Raw genomic sequence first — 16,136 nt, 5'->3', positions numbered from 1 at the left:
TCTCTTTTTCTCTTTCTCTTTCTCTTCTTTCTTTTCTTCTTTGACAGAGTCTCACTCCAGCTAAGGCTGGAGTGCAGTGGAGCCGTGTCGGCTCACTGCAACCACTGTCTCCCAGGTTCAAGCGATTGTCCTGCCTCAGCCTCCCACGTAACTGGAATTACAGGCGCCCACCACTATGCCTGGCTGATTTTTGTATCTTTAGTAGAGATGGGGTTTCACCATGTCGGCCAGGCTGGTCTCAAACTCCTGACCTCAGGTGATCCCCTGCCTCAGCCTCCCAAAGTGCTGGGATTACAGGTGTGAGCCACTGTGCCCAGCCTAGAGCCACTGTTTTCTGATATTCTCCTGTGTCAGGTTTTGTTTCATTTTCAGCCCCTCTGTGACCACTCTTCCTCCTAGCTAATTTGGATTAATAAGGTGAAAAGAGGACTTGGAAGAACAGGACACAAAAGTGTCACTGTTTTCAGAGAATATGATTGTCGGTTTGTTACACCTAAAGTTAAAAAAAAAAATTATTCCCAGTAAGAGAATTAAGAAAACTGCCTAGTTACAAAATTAAAATAAAAAAATAGTCCTTTTGATACATATCAATAATAACCTGTGGAAATAAAAAAAATTTAAAAATAACCATTAGAGAAAATATAATGGGATAAAACAAAGATCCCATTCATAACAAAAATAAAAAATAAAAAATACTTAGAAATGTGGTGGTAAAGTGAAGAAAATAATAAGACTTCAGTGAAGAATTTTTTTAATAAATACTTGAATCAATGGAGAAACATGGCAAAGTGTTCTTGGGTGAGATGTGTTGACAGTTCGAGGTACCCGTCCTTACCATGTTTCCGTGTAGTTGACTGCACCAGGTCTCAGCAGAGCTCTTTAATATTCTAGGTGTGGTTCCCACACCTGGCTGGACATGGAATCCCAGAGAGCTTCAGGAAATGCGGAAGACCAGGCCACCGGAGACGCTAAATCAGAATCTCTACAGGTGGAACTCCAATTTCTGAGAGTGGGACTCAGGCATTAATATTTTTTTGAACTCCCGATGCCCCAAGGGCTTTTTGTAGAGCTCCCCCCATCCCACTTCAGTCAGAGAAGCTCCACTTTTACCCACTCTACTTTTGGGGGTTCCTACAGGATCTCATCTGAGAAATGGAACACCCCCACCCCATACATTTTAAAAAGAAAAAATGTTTAGCCGGGCGCCATGGCTCATGCCCGTAGCTCCAGCACTTTGGGAGGCCAAGGCGGGCAGATCACCTGAGGTCAGGAGTTCAAGACCAGCCTGGCCAACATGGTGAAACACCATCTCTACTAAAAATACAAAAATTAGCCAGGCACAGTGGTATGCATCTGTAATCCCAGCTACTTGTGAGGCTGAGGCAGGAGAATCACTTGAACCCGGGAGGCAAAAGCTGTAGTGAGCCGAGATCGCGCCACTGTACTCCAGCCTGGGCGACAGTGTGAGACTCCATCTCAAAAAAAAAAAAAAAAAGTTTCAAAACTTCTTATATGAAGCAGATCCATCTCCAGGATGTACTGATAAGAAAAAAAAAATAGGAATTGATAGGTAAAGTTGCTAACATTTGAGTGAAAATAACTATGTAAGTATACACATCTGCTCCTCTGTGTAGAGTGTCTAGAAGGGGACTCAAGGAACAGAGAACAGCCTTCTCCTCCTGCCAACCAAAGATAAGAATGTTAAAGTTAACATAAGTTTAGTTTAAAATAAAATCTGGGAATGAAAATTTCAATATCGTGAGAATATATAAACATTTTAAATGAAAGAATATTAAAACCTATAGTACTCACTCAAAAATTGATCAATATGATAGAATAAAGCTCAGAAATAGAAATGTTATACAAAAAGATATTTAAGATAACAGGCCAGTATTATAATTTAGTTGAGAAAAAAAGGATTCTTCTAGAAATGATACTGGCAGAGGGGGTTAATTATTTGCATGAAAAATAAAAGTAAATTCCAGGCAAGTTAAAGAGTGAAATGTATCATCACATAGGAGGAAGTGGGGAAAAAAAAGTGAAATGTAAGAAATGAAATGATAAAAAGAACTTAGTAGATATTTGTTTGATTTTGGAGGCACTCTAGGAAAATTCTGCCAGATTGTACTACATTTAAAAAAAAATTTTTTTTTTAACTTTTGTGTGCTTCAGTTTGGTCATAGACAAATGAAAAGGCAAATCACAAACTAAAAAGAAAATCAGTTCCTATATATGATAAAGGGTTGATATGTTTTTATATGGAGAGTTCATATAAATCAATAAACAAAACTAATACCCTGTACAAATAATAGACCTGTCAGGCATCGTTTCTGATGCTGTTCTCCGATGAAAGGAACCAGGGCTCCTCAGAGAAATGGCTGATGCGAGGACTGAGAAAATACACAGCATGGTAGGTCAGGCACGGTGGCTCACGCCTGTAATCCCAGCACTTTGGGAGGCCGAAGTGAGCGGATCACTTGAGGTCAGGAATTCAAGACCAGCCTGGCCAACATGGTAAAACCCCATCTGTACTAAAAATACAAAGATTAGCCAGGCGTGGTGGTCCACACCTGTAATCCCAGCTACTCAGGAGGCTGAGGCAGGAGGATTGCTTGAACCCGAGAGGCAGAGGTTGCCGTGAGCCGAGATCCACCACTGCACTCCAGCCTGGGTGACACAGCGAGACTCTGTCTCAAAAAAAAAGAGAAAAACTATGTATATACAGCATGATCTTGGAGCATCTTGTCGTGTCAGAAGGAAGTGCTCAAACAAGCAAACAAAAAAAACCTGCTGGGTGGATGTCAAAAGGACGCATGAGCCAACTGAAAGAGCTCTCAGTGACCAAAGCTGGAAATATTTCAGGAACAAAGTCAATGACATAGTACTGGATATAACTCAAGGTATACCTGACTTATACCTCATAAGTATCCATGAGTCCATACTGATCTAAGTAAATGGTTGAAAAAATTAATAAATGGGAAGAAGAGATCCATCCCTTGTGCAGCAGAATTCCAGATAACATGTGTAGATACTCTAGCCTAAAGGAGGGGGAGCACAACTTCATTTTCTACAAATGGAAGACATCATTTTCACATATCAAATGAATGTTTTGGTGAGGGATGCAGTGAGAGGAATTTCCTTAGGTTGCTGGGGAGGGTTGAAACCAGAGCAGCCTTGGAAAGCAGGCTGGCAGTATTTATCCAGAGCCTTAACAATGGCCATAGTTTTTCATGAGGACTCTCTATAGTTCTGAGGACAGAAAGCTGCCAAGTGTGGTGGCTCACGCCTATAATCCCAGCACTTTGGGAGGGAGAGGCGGACGGATCACTTGAGGTCAGGAGTTCGAGATCAGCCTGGCCAACATTGTTAAGCCCCGTCTCTACTAAAAATACAAAAGTTAGCAAGGCGTGGTGGTGGGTGCCTGTAGTCCCAGCTACTCTGGAGGCTGAGGCAGGAGATTCGCTTGAACCCAGGAGGCAGAGGTTGTAGTGAGCCGAGATTGTGCCACTGCACTCCAGCCCGGCCAACAGAGTGAGACTGTCTCACAAAAAAAAAAAAAAAAAAAAAAAAAAGCAAACGAGATGCTCACTTCAGCATTATTTATAGCAGTGGCTGCTAAGAACAGCCTTAAAAGTGACCAGCAGCAGGAAAATGGTACATTATGTGCATCAAAGTGATGGATGGATGGATACTGTGGGCTGCCCATTGAATGCCAGGAAGACCCAGGCTTTTCCCTTGGTCTCTTGATCTGAATTTGACCCTCAAGCAGACAGAGTACAGTTTCCAATCGAGGAGTGGCTGCTGCTTATATCTCCAACCTCATCTTTAACATCTGGCTTCTTGATACCTTGTCCTAGAGAAGTAGCCAACTGAACCTCAGGTACCCACCCCACCCCCAGGAAGCCAGGCTGTGTCTTAACTCCCTGGCCTTGCATAGGTTCCCTCTCATCCGTGTTGAACCGAGCACTTCTGTGCATCCTCTGAGACCCAAGTCAGGCATTGCCTCCTCGGGGAAGCCTTCCCTGACCGCCTTTCCCTGTGCTGTGTTGGTTTCAGTATGTGTGTTTGTTTTTGCACCTACTCTCTGCTCTTGTCTGTTTTCTAGTCTGTCTCTCAGAGCAGGAGTTGCATTTTATTCATCTCTGGATTTCCTGCATAGTAAGTGCCCAGTAAATGTATGTTGAGTTTTTGTTAAATATTTGGGTAAGACCCTTAGGTCTTTTTTTTTTTTTTTTTTTTTTTTGGTAATAAGATTTGGAACCCATAAGCTTCAACAAGTGTGATTTTTGTGTCACGCTGCCCCTGATTTCCAAACGTGTTGCTGACTTACTCTTAATATTGGTGCCAGGGTGATATGCACGTGAAATGTGGAAGAGTTAGGAGAGAGAGAACCATGCCACAGTCCTAACCCCGTGGGAGTCAAGTCAGAGAATCTCAATCCCGTTTCAAAGGGCCACGATCAATGTTGGGTTTTACTTCCCACCAACTCTTAAACTCATTTTCTTCCACTTCCAGGAGAAAAGGATGTCATTATCTTAGGGGATTTTGGCCAAGGGCCAGACAGCAATGACTATGATATCCTGAGGAAAGAAAAGTTCCACCACCTGATCCCCGCTCACACCTTCACCAACATCAGCACCAAGAACCCTCAAGGCTCGAAGTCTCTGGACAACATCTGGATCAGTAAAAGCTTAAAGAAGGTTTTCACAGGTGAGGCAGAACTCACTTGTCCTTTCTCCTGTTCAGGAATGGAGTGAGAGAAACATGTCTGAACTGACAGAAGTCATCTCACCTCCTCTGAGGCATACATAGGGTTGTGGTTTACATGACTGTATAACTGTCATTCAATCAAAGACTGAATCCAGGAATCCAGGCCCGTCAGTCCCGTGCTAAGGACCGCACAGTGCTTTCCAGCCATTCTCTAATTGTTTTTGTAACTATTCGTTAATTTTATTCAAATATTCCTCCTGCTTCATAGATTTCTAAATCCTCATTTTTCAAAGTGAAAGGGGGTGTGACAAATAATTTTAGAACACCCACTGACCTACAGCAAGCCGATGTGTTCCAGGCAAACCTGGTTATAGATTAGCAGAGTCCTGATTCAGAGATAAGCTGATAATGTTACTTTTAGGACACTTAGTCCTCTAGCAAACATTTGTCAAACATGCAAGTGCTGTGTTGTAGGATGCCGTGTAGACGTGCTATGAGGTGGACATGCTGTGAGGTGAGCAGGCGTCTCATGTAATGTCACAATGGGACAGGAGAAATGCTCAGTGCTCTGCAAGGAGCAGGGTGTGGGGGTGATTTCACCCTCCCTGCAAACTGGTAACCTGCTGAGTCAGGAGACAGTCAACAATATGGAAGAGACAGTAGGGTCTTTTGATGAAAGACAAGAACAGTATTTCTAAACTCTGACTGGACACTTTGCAAAGCCCCACGGATGCCTATTATACTTCAATGAGAAATTTTAAAATAAAAGTTGCAGGGCCTGGCTTTTACTGCAAGAGAGACTAACGGGCAGCCAAGGCCAAGATCTTCAAGACTAGGACATCTAGGCTTGACTCTCACCTGCTTCTCCCCTCTCTCGGGGCAGTAGTTTCCTGTTGTACTCTGTCATGGGAGGACCCAAATGATGTAGAAAGTGGGTCTCAGGGAGAATGACAATTGTCAAACTAGCCTTGGTTTGCAGAAATGCCCTATGGGCCAGGAAAAGAGGCCAGCCCACGGCCTTTGCAGGCTCCCAGGAAGGTGGCTGTTGAAGGAAGAGAGCTAGGGAAGCTGAGCCAACAGGGCTGGAAGGAAGTTGGAAATCCTTTCAGTGGTTCCCTTCCTGTGAAGTTGCTGAGCTCAGGGAGGAGTTGCCCCCGCTACAGAACGGTCAGCAGTGTGTGCCAAAGCTCCACCCAGAATCCAGGCCCATGTCAATCCTGCACTAAGGACCACACAGTGCTATCTAGCCATTCTGTAATTGTTTTTGTAACTATTCATTATTTAATTATATTCAAATATATTTCCTGCTTCATAGATTTCGAAATCCTCATTTTAAAAATACCGTTACTTTCTCATAAGCTTCTGTAATTTTTTCGTTTTTACCCTTTCTGTAGAAAGAATTTCTACCCCTAACCCCCTTAGTGTCTCTTGCTTTGCAAAATTGGACCTTTGCTTTGGACTTGGGATGTCTTTATGAGGCGTCTTTCTCTGTTTTGTGATCAGATTCACAGCAGCGCGTGTATGAAGACAGGTCAGCCCATGTGCCCACGTGTGTCTGGATGGACAGGAGGCCTGGCCTCTGGATGCTTTCACTGCCTAAATGCAGAAACCCTCGTTTATGTGGAAAATCAAATTGGCCGAGACCTTTAATATGCACAGGCAAATGCACAGGCACCTTCCAGCTACCTGAGGCAGCCTCTCCGGGCACCCCGGCCTGCAGACATGCGGTGTGACCCTCCACCTGCCAATCCAGGACCCCCCCACTCCCAACCCCCCATCCTGATTCCCGGTCTCTTTCCTTCCTCTCCCTTCAGGTCACTGGGCTGTGGTGAGAGAAGGCCTCACGAACCCTTGGATTCCGGATAACTGGTCTTGGGGCGGGGTGGCTTCTGAACACTGCCCAGTGCTAGCCGAGCTCTACACTGAAAAGGACTGGAGCAAGAAGGATGCCCCTCGGAACGGCAGCGGGGTGGCCTTGGAGAGAAGTGAAGCCAACATCAAGCACGAGCGATGATGACACCAAATCCATGTGTCCACCCCGGGACCCAGGAGGGCACAGCCAAGGAGTGAGCCCTGCAGGGTGACGCTTCAGGGCAGAACTGCCTTTTAATTTTTATTCTCAGAGCATCAGCACTTGAGGCATTGCCCCACGCCTTCTCTGTGGACCATTCAGGACCTCCAGTGGGGGTGGCGTGCCAGGTGCGTACCCCACCAGGTGGGCAAAGCAGAAACCTGTGGGGAGCGGAGACGCCTTTTATCTCTGGATGCCACAGACCTGAGCGGCATTGGGCTGGCTGTCCGCTGCTGACTGGATGACAGCACAAGGACAATATGAGCAGAGGGAGGAGAAGAAGGGGTGCTCAGGCTGTGGGCCACAGTCCAGCAGCGCCAGAAGCACTCATTTCTCACCACCAGGCTGTGACGTTCCTGCTGTGCATTACAGAAAGCTTTTAACTGTGATCAGGCACTCTGCTCAGATACATTGAGTGGCGATTTTTAGTTTTGTTTTGAAAAAATAAACAGATTAACCTGCCTCGCTGCAGTGAGAGCATGGGACAAGTCCACAACAGCCCTCCTCCTGCCCCCTCCCCCCGCCCCCCGACGCGCAGTGTATATTTGCACCATGGCAGGTGCCTCTGTGTGGAGCTAGGGTCAAGCCCTGACCGGCTTCACCTCCCCTGCGCCTTTTATGTCCCCACCTTGAGGCCTTGCAGAGGCGCCTCTCAAGCCCCCATCAACTTGCCTGGACCTCTGTGAAGCCTCTCTATCATCTCCCCTTCCCAGCCCTCCTTCATCCCCTGCCTCCTTCACCAGCCTGGCTTTTGCCTGGAGCACCATTTGTTCAGTTCTCTTTGCAGGACAAGAATTCTCTCAAGGTGGTATCACCTCCTCCCTTCTCCCCACTCACTCCAGTTTTTAGCCCGGAGCCTCCTGTGGTTGACTGTCAGGAATGTGTGCTGTGTCAGGATACATAAGTTAGACCTCGGAGTATCATGGAGAGTGCCCCTCCTAGTGGCTGGAGGTAGGGACAGTTGGTTGTGGGGCTGGAGAGAGGTTGTGGGGGGAAGCGAGGATGCGTGCCTGCCACTAGGCATCTGCATCCCCGAGCCCAAGCCAGGAGGGATTTCCCTTAGGCAACACCATCCCAGGGAGATCTGCCACAATTCACGTTTCACAGCTGAAGAAGCTGAGGCTTAGAGAGCTCGACCTCCTCAAGGTCACACCACTGGGTAAATAGAGGGGATGCAGACTCAGGTTTTGCTGTGTGCTCCCATTTCAACTTTATGCTTAACATGAATGGAAAAATATGAAAGTAAATAGTGAAAAGGTGAGTTATGAGCTTAGATTACCTAGATTATTCCAGTATCCCATGGAAGCTGAGGACTTATTCCGCTTTCCACACCGAACACTAAATGTGGACCAGTATCAAGAACCCTCCTGTCCCCAAGCAGTGTAAACCCAGTGGCTTCTCTGATCTGGAGCTGATGGGCCGTGAAGGGGGCCCATTTTTCCCCAAAGGCCATCCTTTTGGGGCCACCTGGCTCCAAGGAGCATCACTGGTCTTGGGGACGGGAAGGGAACCCTCTTCCAGGATCTCTAAGGGTACTTGGGAATCAGTTGTGTCCATTCTGAGGTCTCTGCAGTGGGAGGGCGGCAGCTCCTGTCCCTGGGTTCAGGCTGTGCCTCTGGAAGCATCGAAATGGGATGTCTGAGCCTTGAGGAAAAGCAGCAGGGTTAGCATTAAAGTCAAGAGGGGCAGCTCAGGATGCTACCAGGGAGCGCATCGTTTCTGGTGCCTCATCTAAAGGTAAAACCTCCCCTACGTTCACCAGCCGGATGTCCCAAATTCCTTTAGCCAGATTCCTTTTTGCAACCAAAGCTGTGGACAGGAAGGCCTCCTTAAGTGAGCTGAGGGGAAAGGAAATCCAATCAGATGACCTTTGTGTTCGTAATCGGGCTTGAGCCAGAGGCTGGGATGCTGAGTCCCAGCCAAACCTCACTGGCCCTTTTGCTTTTCACGCCCGGGGCTCAGTGGCCCAGGAAATGTGCTGGGCAGCCTGTTCTTACTCCAGCTCAACCCATTGGGTGTTAGCTGTTTTGGTTTTAGTTGTTGCTTTGTATTTTGTTGTTTTAATTAATAGGCTTTATTTGTAAGAGCAGTTTTATGTTTAGAGAAAAATTAGGCACAAAGGGATTCCCATATCCCCCCTCTTCTTTGCATATTTCTCCCTCTAATTAGCATGTTGCATTAGCGTGGCACTTTGTTACAACTGATGAACTTGTATTCATTATTATTAGCTACAGTGTTCATAGTTTATATTAAAGTTCACTCTTTGTGTTGTGCATCCTATGGGTTTTGACAAATGTAGAATGACATGTATCACCATGCTACAGAATCATTCAGAATAGTTCCTCTGATCTAAAAATGCCTTTGTGGTGGGGCATGGTGGCTCGAGCCCCTAATCCCAGCACTTTGGGAGGTGGAGGCGGGCAGATCATTTGAGGTCAGGAGTTCGAGACCAGCCTGACCAACATGGTGAAACCCCATCTCTACTAAAAATACAAAATGTAGCCAGATGTGGTGGCGCATGCCTGTAATCCCAGCTACTCAGAGGCTGAAGCATGAGAATTGCTTGAACCTGGGAGGTAGAGGTTGCAGTGAGCTGAGATCATGCCATTGTACTTCAGCCTGGGCAACAAGAGCGAAACTGTCTAAAAAAAATACCCTTGTTCTCCACCTATTCACCCATGCCTCCCTCCCGCTAACCCGTGACAGTCACTGCCCTTTTCACCATCTCCAGTTTTGTCTTTTCCAGGGTGTCGTTTGGTTGGAATTAGAGAGTATGCAGCCTGTTCATGTGAGCTTCTACCCCTAGCCACATGCATTTAAGGTTGCTCTGTGTCTTTCTGTGGCCCGATAGCTCCTTTCTTTTTCCCACTGAGTCATGTTCTGCTGTGTGGAATTGACCTGCCTCTCTTGGATTGTTTCTGTGCCTTCCTCAGAGCTTCCTCCCACCCCAGCCCCAGCTCTACCCACAAATGTGGCATTTCTGAGTCCACCTCTTCCATTCTCCCTCTCCATTCTTTTCTTGCTGCTCCATCTTCCAAGATTGTCTGAGAAGGGGCCTAACTGCGAAGAACTTTGTTGGAGAAGCCAAGGGGAGTCGCCTGCTGCTGAACCGGGGTTGGGAGGGGAAGAAGGGATTAAGTACCAGAAAAGCTCTTACAGTCCCACAGGCGCTGACTGGGAGCCCATGGCATTCTCCCTGCTCTCCCTATCATAGGAGAACTGCAGGCAGCCAACTGTCCCTTCCGGGCCCCAATGGAACTTCTCTCCTCTCCTGCCCATTGTCTACCACAGATCAGAGATGGCTCTTTCTATGCAGGGATGGGGCCCCAGCCATCTCTATCAGCTCTGCCAGCACTGCAGGGGTGACTGACTAGAGGCCGGAAGCCCTCCTGGGCCTCAAATAACTAGGCCCAAGCTTTGACTCCCTCATGGCTGCTCTAGGGACTGCAAGGGAGGACACGGGCTTGGCCTTTCCTAAAGGGCTGCTTTCTTCCGAAGTCAAGGGGATGCTATTTTCTTCTTTGTGTTTCTTTGGTTCTGACATCAGAATTCTCCTCAGTGCAGATGAGATTGCCCTCTGGAATGGGTGAGAATCCTAACACCTGGGTTTTCAGTTCTGCCCAGCATGGCTTAAGACTCCACCCTCTGTGCAGGGGAGATAAGTGAAATTCACCTGAGACAGCCACAGGGTTTGTTTTCTGGGGAAAGGAATTAATGACTTGAACACCACTCACAGGTCTTAAACTCAGCACACAGTTTCAAATACCCCATGCCCCCACTTATTGACCCTTTACGGTTCTAAGCACTTCATACTTTAAACTGACTTCATCCTCACAACAGTGCAATCAAGTTGGTCCTATTATCTTTCTTCTGTTCCTTTTACAGAGGCGGAAACTGAGGCATGGAGAAGGTAACCAGGCTAGGGCTCTACAAGGAGAAAGGGCAGAGCCAGAATGCCTGCCCACCAGCGTTGCACTTCTACCAGCACGCCCTGCACCCAGAGGCAAAGTGCCTCTGCCTGGGCTTTGTTGGACATAAACTCTTACACCACAGACAGAGTGGGTGGCACTTCTCCCCTGAGGACCACGGGTGTGTTGTCACTGCTCAATGGCTACATGCCCAGGATTTGGAGGCAGCAGGCCTGGCTTCTGTCCCAGCTCTCTGTGTCATAGCTGCTGGCCCCTGCACGTTCAAGTTGTCTGGCAGAGTCCCAGTTTTCTTGTCTATTAAGTGAGGACAAAACCTCTCTGAGAAGATTGTGAAAAATAAACATCTGCCCAGCTCTCAGGGCATCTGACTGCAGGGCCAGTGGTGTGACACTGCAGGGGAGCCATTTGTTTCAAATGCTCTGACAAATCTTAAGGGCTCACTAAGTGGCAGTGTTTCTAAAAATAATCTTTCACTGCTTATTTCTTAGTGTTTACATTTTATCCCCAGGCTCTCTCTGCTCCTTACAAGCTTTGTGGTCTCCCAATAGCATGTAATTCTATACTTTCCACTGGTCAATTTGGGCCCTCAGAAGTAGGGACCCCTGGGCCAGTGGTACCTGTCACATGCACACTGATTATTGAGAAAAACCCAGAGGCTCTCTGAGGGCCAAAAACTGCTGCTCCCAGGCTCCAGCTGTTCCTGGTAGAGAAACTCAGTGGGAAACTCAATAAAGCTTCTCTGGGGACCACACACACAGCACCTTGGATTTACCATGAGCACAAGGACAGGCGGCCACTGGGTGAATTCCTGTGGGGAGGGACAGCCAACATTCCCTGGGATGGTCACTGAATTTGGCAGGCCCAGCCTCTCCAAGGAGTGTCCACAGAGCAGCCTGCATGAGCAGACACATTGTGAGTGGTGTGAGGGGCTTGGGAAGGGTAGGTCATGCAGTCAGGGGGCAGGTCACTGTACTTCTAGAGGAATCAGCCAGGAGAGGATTGGAGACGACTTAAGAGCTCATGCCTTGGCATGATCCACCACTGCATCCTGGAGAGAAAACCCCCTGAGAGGGGCAGTGTTTGCCAAGGGATGCTTTGTTGGTGCAGGAATTGAGGTTTCAGGCTGAATGAGCAAAGGTGTCGGCCATGCAGAGTTGTGAGGATGTGTACACAAAGACACGTGCTCATGTGTGCACACCAGATACCTTAGCGTACTCTGCTTCATTAATGGGCTTAAGTAGCCTGAGGCCTGTTGGATTTTCGGGTTGCCAGCTGACAAGTCCTAGGGCTGGGCTGGTGCAAGGCTGCATTAGCAGTTCAGTGCCTGGAGATGTTTTCTTGTTTTCTTGGGCTTGATTCCTACTTGTTCCCCCTCAGTAAAGGAATACCTGGATGTTTTACTTTGAAATGCTTTAAATAAGGACAATCCAATTCAGTATGGCCTTGAGGTGTGATTTCTAAAGTGGTTTGGATGGAGCTATCACTTGGATCTGGGTGGCTCATTGATACAGAAATCTCTCTCTGGGCCAGGCTGGAAGTTGCAGTGAACCCTCATTCAGAGCCTCTGGGACCAGGCTGACACTGGACACTTCCTTCCTAAGAACTTCATGAATAGCACCTTTTCCAGCCTGCCCACTTAGCAGCTGGCTGGTTAGAATAAATTAAATACGGGAAATAAGGGAGAGAGGAAGGGGGAGGGGAGAGAATGATCAAAGCCAAAGCATCCATCCATCCATCCATCCATCCATCCATCCATCCATCCATCCATCCATCCAACTCATATTTACTGAAGGCCTAATGTGTGCCTGACACTTCACAGGATAATCCCTTTTGTGTGAAGCTTACAGTTTAGCAGGGAAGACAGAATTCATTATTCATAGCTATTGACATTATTACAAATAACAATTATTAAAAAGCCATCTGAAAAGGTTGCATGGAAATTTAGGGGGAAAAAAGCCCCGATTTAAGATAAATAATCCAGTTCGTAAACATTTTTAAAATTAGGACCCCCAAAAAATGGTGCTGACTCCTGAAATGGAGGCCACATGTGTTTGAACCAATTAAAGGCCACCATGGATGAGCATAGCATGCGAGGCCCGTGCTCCCGTGCTCCCGCTCTTTCGTGCCCCCATGCTCCCACTCCCTGCGCTCCCATGCTCCCCTTCTCCCGCGCTCCTGTGTTCCCATGCTCCCACTCTCTCACACTCTCGCGCTCCCATGCTCCCCCTCTCCCGCGCTCCCGTGTTCCCACGCTCCCACTCTCTCACGCTCTCGCGCTCCCATGCTCCCCCTCTCCCGCGCTCCCGTGTTCCCACGCTCCCACTCTCTCACGCTCTCGCGCTCCCATGCTCCCCCTCTCCCGCGCTCCCGTGTTCCCACGCTCCCACTCTCTCACGCTCTCGCGCTCCCATGCTCCCCCTCTCCCGCGCTCCCGTGTTCCCACGCTCCCACTCTCTCACGCTCTCGCGCTCCCATGCTCCCCCTCTCCCGCGCTCCCGTGTTCCCACGCTCCCACTCTCTCACGCTCTCGCGCTCCCATGCTCCCCCTCTCCCGCGCTCCCGTGTTCCCACGCTCCCACTCTCTCACGCTCTCGCGCTCCCATGCTCCCCCTCTCCCGCGCTCCCGTGTTCCCACGCTCCCACTCTCTCACGCTCTCGCGCTCCCATGCTCCCCCTCTCCCGTGCTTCCGTGTTCCCACGCTCCCACTCTCTCACGTTCTCGCGCTCCCATGCTCCCCCTCTCCCGTGCTTCCGTGTTCCCACGCTCCCACTCTCTCACGCTCTCGCGCTCCCATGCTCCCCCTCTCCAGTGCTTCCGTGTTCCCACGCTCCCACTCTCTCACGCTCCCGCGCTCCCATGCTCCCCCTCTCCCGTGCTTCCGTGTTCCCATGCTCCCACTCTCTCACGCTCTCGCGCTCCCATGCTCCCCCTCTCCCGTGCTTCCGTGTTCCCATGCTCCCACTCTCTCACGCTCTCGCGCTCCCATGCTCCCCCTCTCCCGCGCTTCCGTGTTCCCATGCTCCCACTCTCTCACGCTCCCACGCTCCCCGTCTCCCGCGCTTCTGAGCTCCTGCACTCCCATGCTTGCCGAGCTCCACTATTGTGCCATGTGCTGTCGGCCCTGTTCCTACCATGTCTTCTCACAAAACTTTCAGGATTAAGCAATTCCTAGCCAAGAAACAAAAACAAAATTGTCCCATTCCCCAGTGGATTCAGATGAAAACTGGTAATAAAGCCAGGTACTGGCTGGGCGTGGTGGCACACACCTGGAGTCCCAGCTATTTGGGAGGCAGAGGCAGGAGGATTGCTTGAGTCTGTGAGTTCCAGGCTGCAGTGAGCTGTGATGGCAAAAACCATCAGGTACAACTCCCAGGAGAGACATTGGAGCAGAACCAAGCTGGGCCTCTTGGGAACTGGGTCTGAGATGCGTACATATTGATGCAAGATCCCTAATGTCTGACCCCATCAAGCCAAAAACATCACCACTATTGGGACAGTTCAACATATTTTATTAGGGAAAGGATTTTTCTCTTTGTTCCTATGCTCTGAACTTGTAGTTTGGCTCAGTAATAAATATGTAAGAATTTTTTTTGAGCTGCTAAAAGAATAAAGTTCTCCACAGGACTTGTAGAGAGCCATGCAGGCAGAGGTGGGCTGGAGTCAGCTCCTACTTGCTCATAGGAGCTGATTGTTCAAGTTTCAGGAATTTTGCCAGCCAGCTGTTAGTTATTGGTAGCTTGGCTTTGCCCTTGGTGGAAGTATTTACGCCATGAAGATTGACAAAGGCTACAAATCAGAACACTTTCCACTGAGAGCTCGTTGTTAGACATTTACCAGCACATCACCAAGGCCAGGGCTTGGTTCTTCAGTGCAAAACATGGGCAGAGACCCAGCTCCTCCATAGCTGGGAAGAAATCCAGAGGATGGAGATGCTTCAGTCTGTAAAGACACGGCCTGTCGGCTTATATGAAAAAAGCCTCGAAACCACACAAACCGCCAAACTATACTGAGGGAGAAGCCCAGACTCCTCATTGAGCCTTGCAATTTTTAAAGCGTGGATTCTGTTATTTTAAAATGAAAACAAGTATCCTCTTCTGCAGTCAGTTCAGAGTCTTGACTGCCCTTCTAGCACCCTTCCTCTTTGCTGACCCTGAGCCTTAGCCTGTGCTTTTCCTCCTGCCTAAAATCTTCTATCCACTGGAATCCACCTAACCCAGAAACCCTTCCCAATCCCCACCCCAACCTCCACCTCCAGGGTCTTCTGCAACCGCTCCATCCCATGCCGGTTCCCAGCCTGTCTCGACTCTGGTGGTCCTAAACGTCCACGCGATTTGCTTGGCACTTATTTGCTCACTGTCTTGCCTTGTTACTTAACACTGGATGGAGGTTCAAGTGGTTTCCAATGGAGAGAGGTACATTTTGCAATGTCTGGAGACATCGTTGGTTGTCACAGCTGGGGTGATGGTGCTACTGGCATCTAGTGGGTAGAGCCCAGGGATGCAGCTAACATCTTACAACGCAGACAACCCCTGCTCCTCCAACAAGTCTGACCCCAAATGTCAATAGTGCAGAGGTTAGGAAGCCCTGTTGTACACTAGTGACCACATCCTAGTTCAACCTTACTCTCCAAAGAGCCAAGCACAGAGCCAGGCATGTCATAGACTTTCAATTATTCAAGGCAAATGTGCCTTTACTCACCTCAGGGCTTATTTCCAGAACACGTTTCTTCTGCCATGATTACCACGCACTCCCACCTCCCTCCTCCCTCTTCCAAACCCTGATTGAAAATATAAACAAGTATGAGTTACATAAATTGATAGATAACAAGAACGGGTTATCAATAGAAGCTTGCAGTGTCAGAGGTGCATCTGCATCTTCTGGGTACTGTAGGGCTTGCATGCCTTTCCAGAAATGTGCCTTCTAAGCCTCTGCAAGCTGAACCCTGTTTTCTGGCCACCTCCCAGTGGCTTTACTTCTGTCCTTCATCAACTTAGCTGTTGTCATACAGATTGCAGAGACATTCTTGCTGCACAGAAGCCAGATATAGTTGTAAGAATAATTTATGGATGGTCCATCCATCCACATTAAAAAATAGTTCTTTATCAGCCAGGTGCAGTGGTTCATGCCTGTAATCCCAGCACTTTGGGAAGCCAAGATGGGTGGGTCACCTGAGGTCGGGAGTTCAAGACCAGCCTGGCCAACATGGTGAAAACCTGTCTCTACTAAAAATACAAAAAGTAGCCAGATGTGGTGCTGGGCTTGTAATCCCAGCTATTTGGGAGGCTGAAGTGGGAGAATCACTTGAACCCAGGAGGCAGAGATTGCAATGAGCCGATATCACGCCATCCCACTCCAGCCTGGGTGATACAGCAAGAATCAATCTCAAAAAAAAAGAAAAAGGTCTTGATCATCTATAGTGGGTCAG

The 16,136-nt window shown here is 48.4% G+C and overlaps 1 protein-coding gene across 3 annotated transcripts in view; it reads left to right on the top strand.

Annotated features, from left to right (window-relative positions):
• EEPD1 (endonuclease/exonuclease/phosphatase family domain containing 1) overlaps positions 1 to 9,061 on the top strand; it is a 146,275-nt gene extending 137,214 nt beyond the window's left edge. For all 3 annotated transcript variants that reach the window (XM_054493705.2, XM_054493707.2, XM_063667394.1), the window contains exons 7-8: positions 4,516 to 4,710; positions 6,525 to 9,061. In XM_054493705.2, the coding sequence (XP_054349680.1) occupies positions 4,516 to 4,710; positions 6,525 to 6,724 (395 nt within the window). In that variant the 3' untranslated portion in view covers positions 6,725 to 9,061. The remainder of the gene's footprint in view (positions 1 to 4,515; positions 4,711 to 6,524) is intronic.
• The last annotated feature ends 7,075 nt before the right edge of the window (positions 9,062 to 16,136 follow it).

This window comes from Pongo pygmaeus, chromosome 6 (assembly GCF_028885625.2).
Source record: "Pongo pygmaeus isolate AG05252 chromosome 6, NHGRI_mPonPyg2-v2.0_pri, whole genome shotgun sequence".
NCBI classification, from domain to species: Eukaryota; Metazoa; Chordata; class Mammalia; order Primates; family Hominidae; genus Pongo; species Pongo pygmaeus.
The sequence above is the reverse complement of the archived record's forward strand: the minus strand, read 5'-3'. Positions and strand labels throughout refer to the sequence as shown.